The sequence below is a fragment of the Salmo salar genome, unplaced genomic scaffold (genome assembly GCF_965601325.2).
Source record: "Salmo salar unplaced genomic scaffold, fSalSal1 ptg000408l, whole genome shotgun sequence".
In the NCBI taxonomy this organism is placed as follows: domain Eukaryota; kingdom Metazoa; phylum Chordata; class Actinopteri; order Salmoniformes; family Salmonidae; genus Salmo; species Salmo salar.
The window spans coordinates 96,602-120,910 of NW_027675377.1; the positions used below are offsets into that span (position 1 = coordinate 96,602).

Genomic DNA, 24,309 nt, shown 5'->3' on the forward strand with positions numbered 1-24,309 from the left:
AGGGATAGTCACATGAGTACTTACAGAGACAGTCAGCCAATGAAAATACTGTTATAACTACAATTTATTTTGGTGTGCGATATTTACAGTAATACTTACAGAGCTTTCCTGCAGCCTCTCACAGCTGGGAGCAGTCTCCTACGACCCTCCTCTGATGTCTTGTATTCCTTCAGGTTAAACACATCCAGAACCTCCTCTGATATCTGCAGCATGTAGGCCAGTGCTGAACACTGAGCATGTGTGAGGTTTTTGGATCTCTTTTCTGACCTCAAGTACACTTCGATGACCTTCTGTACTGAATGGTCTTTCATCTCTATCAGACAGTGGAAGAGATTGATGCACCTCTCAGGGGACATGTTCTTCCTCTGCATCACCTTAAGAGATCGGATTGTTTTCTGGACGCTCTCTGGACTGCTTTCTGTCTGTGTCACCAGACCTCGTAGGAGTTTCTGATTGGACTCCAGTGACATGCCATGAAGGAAGCGGACAAAAAGGTCCAGGTGTCCATTCTTACTCTCCAAGGCTTTATCCACGGTACTCTTCAGCAGCTCATGCAAGGTTAGCTCTTCAGACACACCTCTAGACTTTCGCTTGAGGAAAGGCTTCAGTGCATCCATGTTCCTGGCTGTGTAACAATGGTACATGTAGACAGCTGAGAGAAACTCCTGAATGCTGAGATGAACAAAGCAGTACACCACTCTCTGAAATATCACAGACTCTTCTTTAAAGATTTGTGTGCACACTCCTGAGTACACTGAGGCTTCTTTGACATCAAGGCCACACTCTTTCAGGTCTTCTTCATAGAACATGAGATTACCCTTCTCCAGATTTTCAAACGCCAGCTTCCCCAGCTTCAGAAGAATTTCCTTATCTGACTCCATGAGCTCCTCTTGATCCATCTCATCTCTTCCATGATATTTCTGGTTCTTCAGGCTGGTCTGAATGAGCAGGAAGTGTATGGACATCTCAGTCAGAGTCGTGGGCATCTCTCTCCTCTTATCTGTACTCAACATGTGTTCAAAGACTATTGCAGAAATCCAACAGAACACCGGCATGTGGCACATGATGTGGAGGCTCCTTGATGTCTTTATGTGTGAGATGATTCTGCTGGCCAGGTCATCATCACTGAATCTCTTCCTGAAGTACTCCTCCTTCTGTGGGTCATTGAACCCTCGTACCTCTGTCACCTGGTCAATACACTTAGGGGGGATCTGATTGGCTGCTGCAGGTCGGGAGGTTATCCATAGGAGAGCAGAGGGAAGCAGATTCCCCTTGATGAGGTTTGTCAGCAGAACATCAACAGATGATGTCTGGGTGACATCAGAAACCTTTTCATTGTGCTGGAAATCTAATGGAAGTCTGCTTTCATCCAAACCATCAAAGATGAACATAGCTTTACAGGCAGTGAGTTTCTTTGCATTGCCTATGTCTAGTTCTGTGTGGAAGTCATTTAAAAGTCTGAGAAGACTGTACTGGAGATCTTTGATCAAGTTCAGCTCCCGGAAAGGAAGCACAAATATGATCTCCACATCTTGGTTTGCCTTCCCTTCAGCCCAGTCTAGGATGAACTTCTGCACAGAGACTGTTTTTCCGATGCCAGCGATGCCCTTGGTCAGCACAGTTCTGATGCTTCTCTCTTGGCCAGGTAAGGGTTTAAAGATGTCATTGCAGTGGATTGCTGTGTCATGTGAGGTTGGTGTCCTGGATGCTGTCTCTAGCTGCCACACCTCATGTTCATTGTTAACACCTTCACTCTCTCCTTCTGTGATGTAGAGCTCTGTGTAAATCCTGTTGAGGGGAGTTTGGTTCCCTGCTGTTTCCATGCCTTCTATCACACATTCATACCTCCTTTTTAGACTGGCTTTATGGTTTACTATAGCTCTCTGCAGGCTGTCATCCACTACAAGGGAGGAGTAAAAGGATGTGTATCAGACATATTCATTGACAGGATGAAAAGTGGATCTTCCACAACTACAGTAATTTATATTATCTCATATTATTGTAGTTAACTACATTTAAATCATATTGAGGTATTGACTTAGCACAGGTCTGCAAGTGTTCTTACTGTTTTCAGAGCCTCTTGAATCATTGGGTTCCCTCAGGTGCTGTAGTACAGGAAGTGTTCTGGATCTCTTTCTACACTGAGGACAGTCATAGTCTCCTGAAGGAGCAGGTTTCTCCCAGTATCTGGTGATGCACTGTCTGCAGAACCTGTGTCCACAGGTGATAGAGACCGGATCCCTCAGAACCTGCTGGCACACTGCACACCTGGACTGATCCTCTGGCAGAGTAGACCATCCACTACAGAGATAAAGGAGAGAGAGATACTGATCCTTTAACAGAGTAGACCATCCACTACAGAGATAAAGGAGAGAGAGAGATACTGATCCTCTAACAGAGTAGACCATCCACTACAGAGATAAAGGAGAGATACTGATCCTCTAACAGAGTAGACCATCCACTACAGAGATAAAGGAGAGATACTGATCCTCTAACAGAGTAGACCATCCACTACAGAGATATAAGAGGGTGCAGTAATTACTCTAATAAACTCAGTTACAACAAATTACAAATTACAACAACATATCTATATGACATCTTGAAGATTCTCAAAATGTGGTGACCTTCGGTCAAAGGTGATTGATCTTCCACCACTGGAATTAACAGGATGATGCATGGAGAAGTCACTGTTCATAGACAGACAGACAGCTGGGATCAGTATACTGTGTTCATAGACAGACAGACAGCTGGGATCAGTATACTGTGTTCATAGACAGACAGACAGCTGGGATCAGTATACTGTGTTCATAGACAGACAGCTGGGAACAGTATACTGTGTTCATAGACAGACAGCTGGGATCAGTATACTGTGTTCATAGACAGACAGCTGGGAACAGTATACTGTGCTGTCTGAGTGTGGTAGTAGCCTCTGGAATGAATAACATGTCCACAACGCCATTACTAGAATTTTGTGCCTGAGACCTACCACAAAACCCCATTCAAAGGCACTTAAATATATTGACTTGCTCATTCACCCTCTGAATGGCACACATACACAATCCATGTCTCAATTGTCTCAAGGCTTAAAAATACTTCTTTAACCTCCCCTTCATCGACACAGATTGAAGTGGATTTAACAAGTGACGTCAATAAGGGATCATTGCTTTCACCTGGATTCACCTGGTCAATCTACGTCATGGAAAAAGCAGGTGTTCATAATGTTTTGTACACTCAGTGTCTTAAAATATATGACAAAAACAACAAATGATAAGCAGATGCTTTACAGTATATACTCAGATACACTAAATACATCAGGTTTCAGATCTTGAAGGTTCTCCTCTTCAATAGAAATATCATCAATTCTGACCAGTAACTTACCTGGGGTCAAAGGTCCCTGATCCATCACTAAAATGTATTGGACGATCCATAGAGAAGTCACTCTTCATGGACAGATGACTGGGTACTGGAGAGACTGATCTCTGGAGAGACTGAGTTTGCTTGGAGATTCTGAAAAACAAAATGAATCACCATGTAACTGCATTTCAAAATGTATCAAAATTATATATCAATAGATTACATACATTACATAAAGCATTAAAATATATGCCATTACATAAAGCAAAAGACATACACTGAGTGTACAAAACATTAAGAACGCCCTCCTAATACTAAGTGCCCCCCCCACCTTTTTAGCCTAAAATTAGCCTCAACTTGTCAAGGCATTGACTCGTCAAGGTGTAGAAAGCGTTCCACAGAGATGCTGGCCCATGTTGACTCCTATGACTCCCACAGTTGTGTCAAGTGGGCTGGATGTCCTTTGGGTGGTGGACCATTCTTGAGACACATGGGAAACTGTTAAGCGTAAAAAACCCAGCAGCGTTGCAGTTCTTAACACAAATCTGTGCTCCTGGCACTGATTGGTGTGGATTCAACAAGTGACATCAACAAGGGATCATAGCTTTTTATGTTTCAAGGAGCGGGAGTCTATTCTGGAAGCCTATAAGAAATCCCGCTATGCCCTCCGACGAACCATCAAACAGGCAAAGCATCAATACAGGACTGAGATGGAATCAAACTACACCAGCTCTTCCGGACGACTATGTGATCATGCTCTCAGCAGTCAATGTAAGACCTTTAAACAGGTCAACATTCACAAGGCCGCAGGGCCAGACGGATTACCAGGACGTGTGCTGCGAGCATGCGCTGACCAACCGGCAAGTGTCTTCACTGACATCTTCAACCTCTCCCTGTCTGAGTCTGTAATACCAACATGTTTTAAGCAGACCACCATAGTCCCTGTACCCAAGAACACTAAGGTAACCTGCCTAAATGACTACCGACCCGTAGCACTCACATCTGTAGCCATGAAGTGCTTTGAAAGGCTGGTCATGGCTCACATCAACACCATTATCCCAGAAACCCTAGACCCACTCTAATTTGCATACCACCCAAACAGATCCACAGATGATGCAGTCTCTCTATTGCCACTCCACACAGCCCTTTCACACCTGGACAAAAGGAACACCTATGTGAGAATGCTGTTCATTCACTACAGCTCAGCGTTCAATACCATAGTACCCTCAAAGCTCATCACTAAGCTAAGGACCCTGGGACTAAACACCTCCCTCTGTAACTGGATCCTGGACTTCCTGACGGGCCGCCCCCAGGAGGTAAGGGTAGGTAACAACACATCCTCCATGCTGACCCTCAACACAGGGGCCCCTCAGGGGTGCGTGCTCAGTCCCCTCCTGTACTCCCTGTTCACTCATGACTGCACGGCCAGGCACGACTCCAACACCATCATTAAGTTTGCTGACGACACAACAGTGGTAGGCCTGATCACCGACAACGACGAGACAGCCTATAGGGAGGAGGTCAGAGACCTGGCCGGGTGGTGCCAGGACAACAACCTCTCCCTCAACGTAACCAAGACAAAGGAGATGATTGTGGACTACAGGAAAAGGAGGACCGAGCATGTCCCCATTCTCATCAATGGGGCTGTAGTGGAGCAGGTTGAGAGCTTCAAGTTCCTTGGCGTCTGCATCACCAACAAACTAACATGGTCCAAGCACACCAAGACAGTCGTGAAGAGGGCACGACAAAACCTATTCCCCCCCAGGAGACTGAAAAGATTTGGCATGGGTCTTCAGATCTTCAAAAGGTTCTACAGCTGCACCATCGAGAGCATACTGACTGGTGGCATCACTGCATGGTATGGCAACTGCTATCCAGGACCACTATACCAGGCGGTGTCAGAGGAAGGCCCTAAAAATTGTCAAAGACTCCAGCCACCGTAGTCATAGACTGTTCTCTCTGCTACCGCACAGCAAGCAGTACCGGAGTGCCAAGTCTAGGCCCAAGAGGCTTCTAAACAGCTTCTACCCCAAAGCCATAAGACTCCTGAACATCTAATCAAATGGCCACCCAGACTATTTGCATTGCCCCCCCCCCCCCCATATGCCGCTGCTACTCTCTGTTATCATCTATGCATAGTCACTTTAATAACTCTACCTACATGTACATATTACCTCGACTAACCGGTGCCCCCGCACATTGACTCTGTACCGGTACCCCCCTGTATATAGTCTAGCAATTGTTATTTTTACTGCTGCTCTTTACTTTTATCTCTTATTCTTATTCATACTTTTTTAACCTCTTGGGGCTAGGTGGGACGCTAGCGTGCCACCCGTGGTGCACTCCATCAACAGCAGGTGCATTTCAAGAGCGGCAAATTTGAATCCAAATAAATGTCAAAATTCAAATTTTTCAAAAATACAACTATGTTACACCATTTGAAAGATAAACATCTCCTTAATCTAACCACGTTTTACGATTTCAAAAAGGTTTTACGGCGAAAGCATAAATTTAGAGTATGTTAGGACAGTACATTTACAAGAGTTGTGTGTAATGTTTTGTCAAGTCAAAGACAGGGTCACCAAAACCATAAAACCAGCTAAAATGATGCACTAACCTTTTACAATCTCCATCAGATGACACTCCTAGGACATTATGTTAGACAATGCATGCATTTTTAGTTCTATCAAGTTCATTTTTATATCCAAAAACAGCGTTTTACTATGGCATTGATGTTGAGGAAATCGTTTCCCTCCAATAACCGGCAGTCAAGTCAGCGTCACAAATTAAATAATTAAAATTAGAAAACATTGTTAAAATATTATATTGTCATTTAAAGAATTATAGATTTACATCTCTTGAACGCAATCAACTTGCCAGATTTAAAAATAACCTTACTGGGAAATCACACTTTGCAATAATCTGAGCACTGCGCCCAGAAATATACGCGTTGCGATACAGACTAGACGTCATGTTGGGGAGATCTAAAATCGAAAATACTATGTAAATAATCCATTACCTTTGATTCTCTTCATCAGATGTCACTTCCAGGTATCACAGGTCCATAACGAATGTAGTTTTGTTCAAAAAAGCTCATCATTTATGTCCAAAAATCTCCGTCTCGTTAGCACATGATGTAAGCCAGCCGGACTTCTCGTCATGAACGAGGGGAAAAAATATATTTCCGTTCGTTCAAACATGTCAAACGTTGTATAGCATAAATCATTAGGGCCTTTTTTAACCAGAACATGAATAATATTCAAGGTGGACGAATGCATACTATTTTATAACGTATTGGAACGAGGGTACCCAACATGAAGTAGCGCGCCAGGTGTCTAATGGGACATCACCGTTCCATGGCTCTTGTTCGGTCAGATCTCCCTCCAGAAGACTCAAAACACTTTGTAAAGGCTGGTGACATCTAGTGGAAGCAATAGGAAGTGCCAAAATATTCCTAAACCCCTGTGTTTTTCAATGGGATAGGTTTAAAGTCAATACAACACATCAGGTATCCACTTCCTGTCAGAAAATGTCTCAGGGTTTTGCCTGCCAAATGAGTTCTGTTATACTCACAGACACCATTCAAACAGTTTTGGAAACTTTAGAGTGTTTTCTATCCATATATAATAAGTATATGCATATTCTAGTTACTGGGTAGGATTAGTAACCAGATTAAATCGGGTACATTTTTTTTATCCAGACGTGCAAATGCTGCCCCCTAGACCCAACAGGTTAAACTGCATTGTGGGTTAGGGCTTGTAGGAAAGCATTTCACTGTAAGGTCTACACCTGTTGCATTCGGCGCATGTGACTGATAAAATTTGATTTGATTCACCTTGTCAATCTACGAAATGGAAAAAGCAGGTGTTCATAATGTTTTGTACACTCAGTGTCTTAAAATATATGACAAAAACAACAAATGATAAGCAGATGCTTTACAGTATATACTCAGATACACAAAATACATCAGGTTTCAGATCTTGAAGGTTCTCCTCTTCAATAGAAATATCATCAATTCTGACCAGTAACTTACCTGGGGTCAAAGGTCCCTGATCCATCACTAAAATGTATTGGACGATCCATAGAGAAGTCGCTCTTCATGGACAGATGACTGGGTACTGGAGAGACTGATCTCTGGAGAGACTGAGTTTGCTTGGAGATTCTGAAAAACATAATGAATCACCATGTAACTACATTTCAAAATGTATCAAAATTATATATCAATAGATTACATACATTACATAAAGCATTAAAATATATGCCATTACATAAAGCAAAAGACATACACTGAGTGTACAAAACATTAAGAACGCCCTCCTAATACTGAGTGCCCCCCCCCCCCCCCCCACCTTTTTACCCTAAAATTAGCCTCAACTTGTCAAGGCATTGACTCGTCAAGGTGTAGAAAGCGTTCCACAGAGATGCTGGCCCATGTTGACTCCTATGACTCCCACAGTTGTGTCAAGTGGGCTGGATGTCCTTTGGGTGGTGGACCATTCTTGAGACACATGGGAAACTGTTAAGCGTAAAAAACCCAGCAGCGTTGCAGTTCTTAACACAAATCTGTGCTCCTGGCACTGATTGGTGTGGATTCAACAAGTGACATCAACAAGGGATCATAGCTTTTTATGTTTCAAGGAGCGGGAGTCTATTCTGGAAGCCTATAAGAAATCCCGCTATGCCCTCCGACGAACCATCAAACAGGCAAAGCATCAATACAGGACTGAGATGGAATCAAACTACACCAGCTCTTCCGGACGACTATGTGATCATGCTCTCAGCAGTCAATGTAAGACCTTTAAACAGGTCAACATTCACAAGGCCGCAGGGCCAGACGGATTACCAGGACGTGTGCTGCGAGCATGCGCTGACCAACCGGCAAGTGTCTTCACTGACATCTTCAACCTCTCCCTGTCTGAGTCTGTAATACCAACATGTTTTAAGCAGACCACCATAGTCCCTGTACCCAAGAACACTAAGGTAACCTGCCTAAATGACTACCGACCCGTAGCACTCACATCTGTAGCCATGAAGTGCTTTGAAAGGCTGGTCATGGCTCACATCAACACCATTATCCCAGAAACCCTAGACCCACTCTAATTTGCATACCACCCAAACAGATCCACAGATGATGCAGTCTCTCTATTGCCACTCCACACAGCCCTTTCACACCTGGACAAAAGGAACACCTATGTGAGAATGCTGTTCATTCACTACAGCTCAGCGTTCAATACCATAGTACCCTCAAAGCTCATCACTAAGCTAAGGACCCTGGGACTAAACACCTCCCTCTGTAACTGGATCCTGGACTTCCTGACGGGCCGCCCCCAGGAGGTAAGGGTAGGTAACAACACATCCTCCATGCTGACCCTCAACACAGGGGCCCCTCAGGGGTGCGTGCTCAGTCCCCTCCTGTACTCCCTGTTCACTCATGACTGCACGGCCAGGCACGACTCCAACACCATCATTAAGTTTGCTGACGACACAACAGTGGTAGGCCTGATCACCGACAACGACGAGACAGCCTATAGGGAGGAGGTCAGAGACCTGGCCGGGTGGTGCCAGGACAACAACCTCTCCCTCAACGTAACCAAGACAAAGGAGATGATTGTGGACTACAGGAAAAGGAGGACCGAGCATGTCCCCATTCTCATCAATGGGGCTGTAGTGGAGCAGGTTGAGAGCTTCAAGTTCCTTGGCGTCTGCATCACCAACAAACTAACATGGCACACCAAGACAGTCGTGAAGAGGGCACGACAAAACCTATTCCCCCCCAGAATACTGAAAAGATTTGGCGTGGGTCTTCAGATCCTCAAAAGGTTCTACAGCTGCACCATTGAGAGCATCCTGACTGGTTGCATCACTGCCTGGTATGGTAACTGCTCAGCCTTCGACCGCAAGGCACTACAGAGGGTAGTGAGAACGGCCCAGTACATCACTGGGGCCAAGCTTCCTGCCATCCAGGTCCACTTACCAGGTGGTGTCAGAGGAAGGCCCTAAAAATTGTCAAAGACTCCAGCCACCCAAGTCATAGACTGTTCTCTCTGCTACCGCACAGCAAGCGGTACCGGAGCGCCAAGTCTAGGTCCAAGAGGATTCTAAACAGCTTCTACCCCCAAGCCATAAGACTCCTGAACATCTAATCAAATGGCTACCCAGACAATTTGCATTGCCAACCCCCCCATACGCTGCTGCTACTCTCTGTTATTATCTATGCATAGTCACTTTAATAACTCTACCTACATGTACATATTACCTCGACTAACCGGTGCCCCCGCACATTGACTCTGTACCGGTACCCCCCTGTATATAGTCTAGCAATTGTTATTTTTACTGCTGCTCTTTACTTTTATCTCTTATTCTTATTCATACTTTTTTAAACTGCATTGTGGGTTAGGGCTTGTAGGAAAGCATTTCACTGTAAGGTCTACACCTGTTGCATTCGGCGCATGTGACTGATAAAATTTGATTTGATTCACCTTGTCAATCTACGTCATGGAAAAAGCAGGTGTTCATAATGTTTTGTACACTCAGTGTCTTAAAATATATGACAAAAACAACAAATGATAAGCAGATGCTTTACAGTATATACTTGAGGTTGACCGATTAATCGGAATGGCCGATTAATTGGGGCCGATTTCAAGTTTTCATAACAATCGGAAATCGGTATTTTTGGACACCGATTGTGGCCGATTTCTTTTTACACCTTTGTTTAACTAGGCAAGTCAGTTAAGAACACATTCTTATTTCCAATGACGGCCTAGCAACAGTGGGTTAACTGCCTTGTTCAGGGGCAGAATGACAGATTTTTACCTTGTCAGCTCGGGGATTCGTTTTTGCAACCTTCTGGTTACTAGTCCAACGCTCTAACCACCTGCCTTACATTGCACTCCACGAGGAGCCTGTGTGGCAGGCTGACTACCTGTTACGCGAGGGCAACAAGAAGCCAAGGTAAGTTGCTAGCTAGCATTAAACTTATCTTATAAAAAACAATCAATCTTAACATAATCACTAGTTAACTACACATGGTTGATGATATTACTAGTTTATCTAGCTTGTCCTGCTTTGAATATAATCGATGCGGTGCCTGTTAACCTGTTGGGGCTAGGGGGCAGTATTTTCACGGCTGGATAAAAAACATACCCGATTTAATCTGGTTACTAATCCTACCCAGTAACTAGAATATGCATATACTTATTATATATGGATAGAAAACACCCTTATGTTTCTAAAACTGTTTGAATGGTGTCTGTGAGTATAACAGAACTCAAATGGCAGGTCAAAACCTGAGAGATTCCTTTACAGGAAGTGGCCTGTCTGACCATTTCTGGAACTTCTTTGCCATCTCTATCTTTTACAAAGGATCTCTGCTCTAACGTGACACTTCCTACGTCGTCCATGGGCGCTCAGAGCCCGGGAAAAAACAGAATGTCGTCATCCCAGCCCCAGGCTGAAGCACTTGATCGCCTTTTTCAAGTGACCGATCAAGGTACTCTGGGCTTAGGCGCGTGACCCGGCCGCCCCCGTCTTTGTGATTTTTTCCTCTGTTTGCCGAAAAGGAGATTCCTGGTCGGAATATTATCGCTTTTCTACGAGAAAAATGGCATAAAAATTGATTTTAAACAGCGGTTGACATGCTTCGAAGTACGGTAAAGGAATATTTAGAAATTTTTTGTCACGAAATGCGCCATGCGTGCGACCGTTATTTACCATTTCGGATAGTTTCTGGAACGCACGGACAAAACGACGCTATTCGGATATAACGATGGATTATTTTGGACCAAACCAACATTTGTTATTGAAGTAGCAGTCCTGGGAGTGCATTCTGACGAAGACAACAAAAGGTAATCAAACTTTTATAATAGTAAATCTGATATTGGTGAGTGCTAAACTTGCCGGGTGTCTAAATAGGTAGCCCTGTGATGCCGGGCTATGTACTTAGAATATTGCAAAATGTGCTTCATCCGAAAAGCTATTTTTAAATCGGACATATCGAGTGCATAGAGGAGTTCTGTATCTATAATTCTTAAAATAATTGTTGTGCTTTTTGTGAACATTTATCGTGAGTAATTTAGTAAAATTGTTAGTAAATTCCCCGGAAGGTTGCGGGGGGTATGCTAGTTCTGAACGTCGCATGCTAATGTAAAAAGCTGTTTTTTTTTATATAAATATGAACTTGATTGAACAGAACATGCATGCATTGTATAACATAATGTCCTAGGGTTGTCATCTGATGAAGATCATCAAAGGTTTGTGCTGCATTTAGCTGTCTTCTGGGTTTTTGTGACATTATATGCTAGCTTGAAAAATGGGTGTCTGATTATTTCTGGCTGGGTAGTCTGCTGACATAATCTAATGTTTTGCTTTCGTTGTAAAGCCTTTTTGAAATCGGACAGTGTGGTTAGATTAACGAGAGTCTTATCTTTAAATGGCTGTAAAATAGTCATATGTTTGAGAAATTGAAGTAATAGCATTTCAAACGTTTTGAAAATCGCGCCACTGGATTAGACTGGCTGTTGCGTAGGTGGGACGAATTCGTCCCGCCTAGCCCATAGAGGTTAATTTCTCATCGAATCACAGCCTACTTTGCCAAACGGGTGATGATTTAGCACTGTCATTGCAACAATGTGTACTTAACCATAAACATCAATGCCTTTCTTTAAAATCAATACACAAGTATATATTTTTAAACCTGCATATTTAGTTAATATTGCCTGCTAACATGAATTTCTTATAACTAGGGAAATTGTGTCACTTCTCTTGCGTTCCGTGCAAGCAGTCAGGGTATATGCAGCAGTTTGGGCCGCCTGGCTCGTTGCAAACTGTGTGAAGTCCATTTATTCCTAACAAAGACCGTAATTAATTTGCTAGAATTGTACATAATTATGACATAACATTGAAGGTTGTACAATGTAACAGTAATATTTACACTTAGTGATGCCACCCGTTAGATAAAATACGTAACGGTTCCGTATTTCACTGAAAATAATAAACGTTTTGTTTTCGAAATGATAGTTTCCGGATTCTACCATATTAATGACCAAAGGCTTGTATTTGTGTGTGTTATTATGTCATAATAAGTCTATGATTTGATATTTGATAGAGCAGTCTGACTGAGCGATGGTAGGGAGCAGCACGCTCGTAAGCATTTATTCAAACAGCACTTTTGTGCGTTTGCCAGCAGCTCTTCACTGTGCTTCAAGCATTGAGCTGTTTATGACTTCAAGCCTATCAACTCACGAGATTAGGCTGGTGTAACTGATGTGAAATGGCTAGCTAGTTACCCGGTGCACGCTAATAGCGTTTCAATCGGTGATGTCACTCGCTCTGAGACCTTGAAGTAGTTGTTCCCCTTTGCTCTGCAAGGGCTGCGGCTTTTGTGGAGCGATGGGTAACGATGCTTCGAGGGTGGCTGTTGTTGATGTGTTCCTGGTTTGAGCCCAGGTAGGGGTGAGGAGAGGGACGGAAGCTATACTGTTACACTGGCAATACTAAAGTGCCTATAAGAATATCCAATAGTCAAAGGTATTTGAAATACAAATCGTATAAAGAGAAATAGTAATATAATTCTTATAATAACTACAACCTAAAACTTCTTACCTGGGAATATTGAAGACTCATGTTAAAAGGAATCACCAGCTTTCATATGTTCTCATGTTCTGAGCAAGGAACTTAAACGTTAGCTTTTTTACATGGCAAATATTACACTTTTACTTTCTTCTCCAACACTTTGTTTTTGCATTATTTAACCCAAATTGAACATGTTTCATTATTTATTTGAGGCTAAATTGATTTTGTTGATGTATTATAATAAGTTAAAATAAGTGTTCATTCAGTATTGTTGTAATTGTCATTAGTACAAATAAAAAAATCCTCCGATTAATCGGTATCGGCTTTTTTCGGCCCTTCAATAATCGGTATCGGCGTCGAAAAATCATAATCGGTCGACCTCTAGTATATACTCAGATACACTAAATACATCTGGTTTCAGATCTTTAAGGTTCTCCTCTTCAATAGAAATATCATCAATTCTGACCAGTAACTTACCTGGGGTCAAAGGTCCCTGATCCATCACTAAAATGTATTGGACGATCCATAGTGGAGTCACTCTTCATGGACAGATGACTGGGTACTGGAGAGACTGATCTCTGAGGTGGTTGGAGATTCTGGAAAAAATTATAAATCACCATGAAACCACATTTTAAAATATATCAAAACTATATTTCAATAGATAAAATACATTACATAAAGCATTCAAATCTGTGCCATTACATAAAGTAACATTAGGAACACCCTCCTAATATTGAGTGTCCCCCATCTTTTTTGTCCTGAACAGCCTCAACTCATTAAGAAATGGACACTACAAGGTGTGCAAAGCGTCCCACAGGGATTTAACAAGTGTAACTTAATTGTAACATAATCACATAGGCCTACAGATTCACTTCCTCATCTCAGTTCCACTTGAATCCTTAAGAGTCTATTGATGCACATACTTTATAGTATGTCCATATGTACAGTACTAGACAAAAGTTTAGACACACCTACTCATTCCAGGGATTTTCTTTATTTTTTACTATTTTCTACATTGTAGAATAACAGTGAAGACATCAAAACTATGAAATAACACATGTGGAATCATGTAGTAACCAAAAGGTGTTAAACAAATCAAAATATATTTTATATTTGAGTTTCTTCAAAGTAGCCACCTTGATGACAGCTTTGCACACTCTTGGCATTCTCTCAACCAGCTTTTTGAGGTAGTCACCAGGGGCAGAATGACAGATTTGTACCTTGTCAGCTCAGGGATTTGAACTTGCAACCTTACAGTTACAACGCTCTAACCACTAGGCTACCTGCCACAATAAGTGTTTTATATTACCATACAGTATCAAATATGATCATTCAAGTCTCCCTATTTAATAATGGTTTTGGGGCTGTTTTTCATTGTAGGGACTAGGCCCATTCCAGGTGAAGCTGGTTAGGAAGTACATTCTTCCTCAGTAAAGTAGCTATTAGCAGTCAGATCTAGAAAGGGTGTGGGGGGGGGGGGGGGGGGTACTATATAAACCTTATGGTCATTTTAATGGTAACTCTTTACACAATACCATCAGATTGTGTAAAGGATTCTATGAGTTCAGAAAAATAGTGACTTGGAAGCATCTCTCTGACCTCATCCTGCTGAAACACACTCAAGTAAAGACCACATAGCTACAGTTAAAGGCGCACTGTTCAGAAATCATTCCGTCATTTCCTGGTTGTAACATTTGAATAGTTTGCCTAATTTCAGTTTATGTGACAAAACAAGTACATTGTAGAGAATCATTGTACCATTTAAACCGCTGTTGTAACTAGCAGCACAGAGTGTTTAACTGTATTGTAACTGTATACTGATCCGTGTCGTGACACTCTGTCAGTTAATAAGAACTGATATTTCCTGGGGACAGAAAAGACACCACATGGTAGGAATGACTCAGCAGAACTCCGACACTAGTTTAGTGGATTCCAAATGTTCCCTCTACTTTATTCTACATTATTAACCTGAAATACTCACTTTACTTGGAAACTGGGTTGCAGTTTAGAGATGAAACTATGAGCTGCTCTGTCATCTCAAAATGGTTCTGTACAGATCATTTTTTATTTTCAGTTTCAACAGCTGTGACGTTACTCGTTTATATAACAACAGTAAGCAGCGGGTGGCGCTAACAGTCAGATGCATTCAACAGCTGTGACGTTACCCGTTTATATAACAACAGTAAGCAGCGGGTGGCGCTAACAGTAACCAGAGCTTACTAACAGTCAGATGCATTCAACAGCTGTCACGTTACCCGTTTATATAACAACAGTAAGCAGCGGGTGGCGCTAACAGTCAGATGCATTCAACAGCTGTCACGTTACCCGTTTATATAACAACAGTAAGCAGCGGGTGGCGCTAACAGTCAGATGCATTCAACAGCTGTCACGTTACCCGTTTATATAACAACAGTAACCAGAGCTTTCTAACAGTCAGATGCATTCAACAGCTGTCACGTTACCCGTTTATATAACAACAGTAACCAGAGCTTACTAACAGTCAGATGCATTCAACAGCAGTAACTCATGACGTTGTACTGAATCTTGCTTCAGTTTTTGGCTGCTCCTCACTGAGGGAAACAGAACCACATGACGTCAGTCCTCTTTTATTAAGTCCTTCTTCAAGACATCTCGCTTACGATATTTTAGATAAACATATAATTTACTGGAAACCCGGTTTAGTTGTGTTTTTACCCTCAACTGTGAATTCATGTAGGCCTATAATCATTTTAAACAGGCCTACAAACCCCAAAGGTTTTAATTTGAGAATCTTCATTTGTTGGCCTCAAATATTAAACTGTCTTAAAATATTTGATGATTAGTTGAATCAGGTGTGTAAGTGCTGGTCAGAACAACAGGATGAGAAACCCTGAGATAAACATTAAACCATATAATGTAAAAGCTCCTCCGCCATCTTTACCAGACGTTTTACTGATAACATGTAGACCTACTGATTAGTTTCCACTTTGAAAACTGCTGTCTGTCAGCAACTCAGCTCAAGTAGCAGTTCTACTAACTAGTAACATCTCATTACAGATATTCATTATCTTACTCTGTCCTTTAGAATGAATTATTGTTCAGAAATACTTACTTATTTGTCAGTAATCTCCATATAGCGTCTTCTGCTCTGTCGTCTCAAAATGGATCCTGAACAAAAGAACAACTTTACTTTCTGTTTCACTCAGCCGTCTCCCCACCCTGAAAATAAAGTGTTTTATTGGTATCTTCCACTAGATGGCAGTAAACACCTGCTGTAACTACACTTTACAACAGCATTCCTTAATCATAAAGGCAGTGTCTCAAAGGAGGAGTGCTGAATCAGGATCAGGTCCCCCCTCTCCATGTAATCTGATTCATTATGATCTAGGATCAGGTCCCCCCCTCTCCATGTAATCTGATTCATTATGATCTAGGATCAGGTCCTCCCTCTCCATGTAATCTGATTCATTATGATCTAGGATCAGGTCCCTCCTCTCCATGTAATCTGATTCATTATGATCTAGGATCAGGTCCCTCCTCTCCATGTAATCTGATTCATTATGATCTAGGATCAGGTCCTCCTCTCCATGTAATCTGATTCATTATGATCTAGGATCAGGTCCCTCCTCTCCATGTAATCTGATTCATTATGATCTAGGATCAGGTCCTCCTCTCCATGTAATCTGATTCATTATGATCTAGGATCAGGTCAGCGGGCCTGCTAGTGATAGTGGTGGAGTCAGCACCTCCACACGTGGAGATGTATCCACTCAGTCCAGTAGACCTGCTAGTGATAGTGGTGGAGTCAGCACCTCCACACGTGGAGATGTATCCACTCAGTCCAGTAGACCTGCTAGTGATAGTGGTGGAGCCAGCACCTCCACACGTGGAGATGTATCCACTCAGTCCAGTAGACCTGCTAGTGATAGTGGTGGAGATGTATCCACTCAGTCCAGTAGGCCTGCTAGTGATAGTGGTGGAGATGTATCCACTCAGTCCAGTAGACCTGCTAGTGATAGTGGTGGAGATGTATCCACTCAGTCCAGTAGGCCTGCTAGTGATAGTGGTGGAGATGTATCCACTCAGTCCAGTAGACCTGCTAGTGATAGTGGTGGAGATGTATCCACTCAGTCCAGTAGACCTGCTAGTGATAGTGGTGGAGCCAGCACCTCCACACGTGGAGATGTATCCACTCAGTCCAGTAGACCTGCTAGTGATAGTGGTGGAGATGTATCCACTCAGTCCAGTAGACCTGCTAGTGATAGTGGTGGAGCCAGTACCCACTCAGTCCAGTAGGCCTGCTAGTGATAGTGGTGGAGCCAGCACCTCCACACGTGGAGATGTATCCACTCAGTCAAGTAGACATGCTAGTGATAGTGGTGGAGCCAGCACCTCCACACGTGGAGATGTATCCACTCAGTCCAGTAGGCCTGCTAGTGATAGTGGTGGAGTCAGCACCTCCACACGTGGAGATGTATCCACTCAGTCCAGTAGACCTGCTAGTGATAGTGGTGGAGTCAGCACCTCCACACGTGGAGATGTATCCACTCAGTCCAGTAGACCTGCTAGTGATAGTGGTGGAGCCAGCACCTCCACACGTGGAGATGTATCCACTCAGTCCAGTAGACCTGCTAGTGATAGTGGTGGAGATGTATCCACTCAGTCCAGTAGGCCTGCTAGTGATAGTGGTGGAGATGTATCCACTCAGTCCAGTAGACCTGCTAGTGATAGTGGTGGAGATGTATCCACTCAGTCCAGTAGACCTGCTAGTGATAGTGGTGGAGATGTATCCACTCAGTCCAGTAGACCTGCTAGTGATAGTGGTGGATATGTATCCACTCAGTCCAGTAGACATGCTAGTGATAGTGGTGGAGCCAGCACCTCCACACGTGGAGATGTATCCACTCAGTCCAGTAGACCTGCTAGTGATAGTGGTGGAGATGTATCCACTCAGTCCAGTAGACCTGCTAGTGATAGTGGTGGAGCCAGCACCTCCACACGTGGAGATGTATCCACTCAGTCCAGTAGACCTGCTAGTGATAGTGGTGGAGATGTATCCACTCAGTCCAGTAGACCTGCTAGTGATAGTGGTGGAGCCAGTACCCACTCAGTCCAGTAGGCCTGCTAGTGATAGTGGTGGAGCCAGCACCTCCACACGTGGAGATGTATCCACTCAGTCAAGTAGACATGCTAGTGATAGTGGTGGAGCCAGCACCTCCACACGTGGAGATGTATCCACTCAGTCCAGTAGGCCTGCTAGTGATAGTGGTGGAGATGTATCCACTCAGTCCAGTAGACCTGCTAGTGATAGTGGTGGAGATGTATCCACTCAGTCCAGTAGACCTGCTAGTGATAGTGGTGGAGATGTATCCACTCAGTCCAGTAGACCTGCTAGTGATAGTGGTGGGGATGTAACCACTCAGTCCAGTAGACCTGCTAGTGATAGTGGTGGGGATGTATCCACTCAGTCCAGTAGACCTGCTAGTGATAGTGGTGGAGCCAGTACCTCCACACATGGAGATGTATCCACTCAGTCCAGTAGACCTGTTAATGATAGTGGTGGAGATGTGTCCAGTCAGTCCAGTAGACCTGCTAGTGATAGTGGTGGAGCCAGTACCTCCACACATGGAGATGTATCCACTCAGTCCAGTAGACCTGCTAGTGATAGTGGTGGAGATGTGTCCAGTCAGTCCAGTAGACCTGCTAGTGATAGTGGTGGAGCCAGTACCTCCACACATGGACATGTATCCACTCAGTCCAGTAGGCCTGCTAGTGATAGTGGTGGAGATGTATCCACTCAGTCCAGTAGACCTGCTAGTGATAGTGGTGGAGCCAGTACCTCCACACGTGGAGATGTATCCACTCAGTCCAGTAGGCCTGCTAGTGATAGTGGTGGAGATGTATCCACTCAGTCCAGTAGACCTGCTAGTGATAGTGGTGGAGCCAGTTCCTCCACACATGGAGATGTATCCACTCAGTCCAGTAGGCCTGCTAGTGATAGTGGTGGAGATGTATCCACTCAGTCCAGTAGACCTGCTAGTGATAGTGGTGGAGATGTATCCACTCAGTCCAGTAGACCTGCTAGTGATAGTGGTGGAGATGTATCCACTCAGTCCAGTAGACCTGCTAGTGATAGTGGTGGAGATGTATCCACTCAGTCCAGTAGACCTGCTAGTGATAGTGGTGGGGATGTATCCACTCAGTCCAGTAGACCTGCTAGTGATAGTGGTGGGGATGTATCCACTCAGTCCAGTAGACCTGCTAGTGATAGTGGTGGAGATGTGTCCAGTCAGTCCAGTAGACCTGCTCGTGATAGTGGTGGAGATGTGTCCAGTCAGTCCAGTAGACCTGCTCGTGATAGTGGTGGAGATGTGTCCAGTCAGTCCAGTAGACCTGCTAGTGATAGTGGTGGAGATGTATCCACTCAGTCCAGTTGGCCTGCTAGTGATAGTGGTGGAGATGTATCCACTCAGTCCAGTAGGCCTGCTAGTGATAGTGGTGGAGATGTATCCACTCAGTCCAGTAGGCCTGCTAGTGATAGTGGTGGAGATGTATCCACTCAGTCCAGTAGACCTGCTAGTGATAGTGGTGGAGATGTATCCACTCAGTCCAGTAGACCTGCTAGTGATAGTGGTGGAGATGTATCCACTCAGTCCAGTAGACCTGCTAGTGATAGTGGTGGAGATGTATCCACTCAGTCCAGTAGACCTGCTAGTGATAGTGGTGGAGATGTATCAACTCAGTCCAGTAGACCTGCTAGTGATAGTGGTGGAGATGTATCCACTCAGTCCAGTAGACCTGCTAGTGATAGTGGTGGAGATGTATCCACTCAGTCCAGTAGACCTACTCCATGACCCACAGCAACGCAGTCTTCTATGGACCAGTTTATTCCAAAGTCTATGTCTTTAGCAAAACAAGGCCACATTGATATTGCATTAGCTAAAATGATTGCCACCGATTTCCAGCCATTTTAGATTGTGGAGGTTTTAGAAATTATAGCAATAATGTAAATCCAATGTACACAATTCCAAGCAGGAAAACCCTTTCAAAATCACTTTTCCACAAATGTACGAGAGCACACAGGCTTCAGTGTGGAAAAGAGTCTAAAAAGCTACTGCAGTTTGCCTTACCACTGACTGCTGGACATCAAGGGTAACCACTTCTTACATGTCGGGTACATGTCACTTCATTGAAGATTTTTTCGATGTCTAGCTGTCTTCTGGACTGCTTTGAGTTCAGCGACAGACACACCCAGAGAACTTGGCAGAGGAACTTTTGAGAGTGGCCAGAGAAGGACAAGTAGATGGAAAAGTGGTCTGTTGTGTTAGCGACAATGCAGCTAACATAACCAAAGCCATGAAAATGTTTAATAAATTGACCCATCATCCATGTCTTGCCCATACAATCAACCTGATTGTAAGAGATGCTCTGAAGGTGATGAAGCCTACTGTGGACAAAGTGAAAGCAGCTGTGGAATACTTCCACAGGAGCACAGTAGGTGCTGAAAAACTAAAGTCTACACAACGCCAGATGGGGATGCATGAGCTGAGGCCTAAACAAGACTGCACTACAAGGTGGAATTCAACATTTTATATGTTGAAGCGGTTTCTTGAGTCAAAGGATGCCATCATCTCTACCCTGGGCATTGTCAATGCACCTGTTGATGCTCTGACCCAAGAGGAATGGGAGGTGGTGGAGGAGGTGTGCAGTCCTGGAGCAGGTCACTGTGGAGATCAGTGGAGTGAGGTACAGTAAGCAGTTATTACTGCATCATTATTTAATCCAGTATTATATATGTATATGAGCAGTAGATGAGAATGTAGTATCAGTAGACTAAACATGAAGCTGAACTAATAAGTTACTGTTCTCTCTTTTCAGCTATGTGACCACCTCAACAATGATACTCCTGTGTAAGGGTCTGCAGTGAATCACAGCCAGACGCCAGAGAGAAGCAAATTTAATGTGACCGAGTTGATGGACACCCTATGTTCATCAATGGACAGAAAGTTCCACAGAATGGAATATAATCACGTGCTATCAGAAACCGCTGCACTTGACGCCAGGTTTAAGAAGTTAGCCTTCAGTGATGCCAGAGAGATTGATGAGGCTCTTCAAAGAATAACCTCATTAGCAGGGAGGGACAGCCCCAGCAGTCAGCTGGCTCAGGCACCAGGGCAACAGGAAGAAGAGGGAGGGAGGGAGGGACAGCCCCAGCAGTCAGCTGGCTCAGGCACCAGGGCATCAGGAAGAAGAGGGATCAGATGGAGCAGAAGCACCAGCAGTAGTGTCACAAACGTCTGCTGTTTGGATGCTGTTTGACGAGAGAGCAACTGGGGATGCAGCACGAAGGAATCCCTCAGCAGATGCCATAATGGAGGTCCGATCCTATTTGGAGGAGCCCCTCTTCCAAAGATCTGCAGATCCTCTGAGCTGGTGGAAGAACAAGGCCTCTGTCTGCCCACGGCTTACAAAAGTCATGACAGGGAGACTCTGCATAGTGGCCTCATCCGTTCCCTCTGAGAGGGTCTTCTCGAAAACAGGACAAATAATTACTGAGAGAAGAAACCGCATCAGCCCCTCGAAAGTGAGGCAGCTTGCATTTCTGAATGCAAATCTCTCATAAAAGCAAAATCTGGTCAGCATTGCTGTGTGCTGCTGGTTATAACATGGCAATAAAGAAGAGAGAGAAGAGAGGGACCAGTTTAATGTTTTGGGATGCTGCCGTTTTTCACGTTTTTATTTATTTTTCTTTGATATGGTTAAATATTCTATTATTATGTTGTTCAGGTTGTATTTATTTTGAATGGTTAGATTTATATGCACTTTGTTTATATACATTAAAAGTTATACTTTAAATGCAAATGTTTAAGAGCATTCTTTTTCATAACAAACAAAATGCATTTTTAAATACATTGTGGTTAAGGTAGAGTATGATTTCATTTAATAATTTAATTAGAATTGTTTTAACACCAATCATAGTCAAACACGTCACCACCCATTTATATAACAATAGTTATATAACAACAGTATCCAGCGGGTGGGGCTAACAGTCAGTTGCATGTGACAGCAGTAACTCATGACATTGTACTGAATCATGCTTCAGTTTTTATATTATAGTCCTTCTTCAAGACATCTCTTTTACATTATTTTAGATAAACATATAATTTACTAGAAACCAGGTTTAGCTGTGTTTTTTTCATCAAATATGAATTCTAGTAGGCCTTTAATAATTGTAAACAGGCCTACAAACCCAAAAGGTTTTCATTTGAGAATGTTCATTTGTATGCCTCAAATATTAAACTGTTTTAAAATATTTAATGATTAGTTGAATCAGGTCTGTAAGTGCTGGTCAGAACAAAAGGATTGAGAAACCCTGAGATAAACATAAAACCATATAATGTAAAAGCTCCTCCACCATCTTTACCAGACGTTTTACTGATAACATGTAGACCTACTGATTAGTTTCCACTTTGAAAACTGCTGTCTGTCAGCAACTCAGCTCAAGTAGCAGTTCTAACTAGTAATATCTCATTCCTAGTATTCATTCTCTTACTCTGTCGATTAGAATAGATTATTGTTCAGAAATACTTACTTTATTTTTCAATAATCTCCATGTAGTGTTTTCTGCTCTGTCGTCTCAAAATGGATCCTGAACAAAAGAACAACTTTACTTTCGGTTTCAATCAGGCGTCTCCCCACCCTGAAAATAAAGTGTTTTATTGGTATCTTCCACTAGATGGCAGTAAACACCTGCTGTAACTACACTTTACAACAGCATTCCTTAATCATAAAGGCAGTGTCTCAAAGGAGGAGTGCTGAATCAGGATCAGGTCCCCCCTCTCCATGTAATCTGATTCATTATGATCTAGGATCAGGTCCCCCCCTCTCCATGTAATCTGATTCATTATGATCTAGGATCAGGTCCTCCCTCTCCATGTAATCTGATTCATTATGATCTAGGATCAGGTCCCCCCCTCTCCATGTAATCTGATTCATTATGATCTAGGATAAGGTCCCTCCTCTCCATGTAATCTTATTCATTATGATCTAGGATCAGGTTCCCCCTCTCCATGTAATCTGATTCATTATGATCTAGGATCAGGTCCCCCACTCCATGTAATCTAATACATTATGATCTAAAATACTTAACTGATCCTAGATCAGCTGTCCTACTCTTTATGAATACTGTCACAGAATCAATTAGTATCATTCATTGAACTGCTTTGCCATGAACAGATCTGTGAGGTCTTAACTTAAAGGTTCTATATTGACCTTATGGTCATTTTAATGGGGTTGAACATCCATCCCATCAGATTGTGTAAAGGATTTTATGATTTCAGAAAAACAGTGACTTGGAAGCATCTCTCTGACCTCACCCTGCTGAAACACACTCAAGTAAAGACCACATAGCTACAGTTATATGCTTTTCTGTTTTTATACACTTTTACAGCCAATGTATGGACAGGTATCCATATGAATCAGTACAATATACAAACTAGTAAGCCACCTCCCAATAAGGGGTCAGCAATATCAAGCATGCAGCACTAAACAGACAGACATCTCAGGCAACAAAATCTCACACTCAATACCTGCAAATATTTACAAAAAGTATTGTAGCAGATTTTATTTTGACTTCATGAGAAAAGACCCACATTTTTGGGTGAAATTAACAGAAGCCTTTGCAACAACAATCTAAAATAAGTTTTGCTAGCGTTATGAATATACAGTGTCTTTATTAATATATATGTTTTAATTGTAGTTGTATGCCTATATGTACAGTTTTTTTTAACACTTGTTAACAACCACACACTTTTAATGGGGGTGGCAGGTAGCCTAGTTGTTAGAGTATTGGGCTAGTAACTGAAATGTTGCTGCATCGAATCTCCAAGCTGACAAGGTAAAATTCGGTTGTTCTGCCCCTGAACAAGGCAGGTTACCCACTGTTCCCCGGTAGGCCATCACAGGGGCGGAAATGCCAGGGGGGACGGGGGGGACACAACCCCCCCATCCTGGGAAAAATATGATTTGTCCCCCCCAATATATCACTGAAACATAACTATGTAATTTAAATAATATTAATAATATGCAATGAAAGCAATTGTGCTGATTATAGACACTTAATAGCTTGTTCTTAAGTTTCAAAAGATTGCGACCCCCCCCACCCTTTGCCTCACAATGGTTTGATCCACTGCCAGTTCCTTAGCTTGCGAGGTAACGTAGAGGTCGTATCTACTGTCTGAAAGGCACTCAATACACGTAACTGACGTGAGGTTAATCCAGTCAATCGCGCACACACACTAGCTGAATATGCAGAGCTAGCGCGCAAATATTAACTATTAAGCTAGCTAGTACCTATTCCATGTATGTGGCGTCGTCAAAGATGGAATCTTTGCTATCGTCAATTTA

At 43.1% G+C, this 24,309-nt stretch overlaps 1 protein-coding gene across 2 annotated transcripts; it reads right to left on the reverse strand.

Moving 5' to 3' along the window:
* Positions 1-95: 95 nt before the first annotated feature.
* Positions 96-22,595, reverse strand: LOC123732968 (NLR family CARD domain-containing protein 3-like). Of its 2 annotated transcripts, XM_082971726.1 has the most exons (9): positions 22,496-22,595; positions 20,034-20,175; positions 16,016-16,071; positions 13,402-13,520; positions 7,388-7,516; positions 3,379-3,507; positions 2,625-2,687; positions 2,066-2,301; positions 96-1,900 (listed from the first exon to the last, which is right to left on the reverse strand). In XM_082971726.1, the coding sequence occupies exons 4-9, from the start codon at positions 13,467-13,469 to the stop codon at positions 96-98; spliced, it is 2,430 nt and encodes an 809-aa protein (XP_082827852.1). In that variant the 5' UTR covers positions 13,470-13,520; positions 16,016-16,071; positions 20,034-20,175; positions 22,496-22,595. The 2 variants fall into 2 exon arrangements, with proteins under 2 accessions (XP_082827852.1, XP_082827853.1); XM_082971727.1 differs by lacking the exon at positions 2,625-2,687 and having other exon boundaries at positions 22,496-22,594.
* Positions 22,596-24,309: the final 1,714 nt, after the last annotated feature.

Excerpts from the sequence above, each read along its gene's own strand:
- LOC123732968 (XM_082971726.1), bottom strand. The coding sequence starts at position 13,469 with ATGAAGAGTGACTCCACTATGGATCGTCCAATACATTTTAGTGATGGA. Across the intron at positions 2,302-2,624 it reads TCAATCACCTTTGACCGAAG|TGGATGGTCTACTCTGCCAG; the intron begins GTCACCACATTT and ends TTATCTCTGTAG. Across the intron at positions 1,901-2,065 it reads TTCAAGAGGCTCTGAAAACA|TGGATGACAGCCTGCAGAGA; the intron begins GTAAGAACACTT and ends CCTCCCTTGTAG.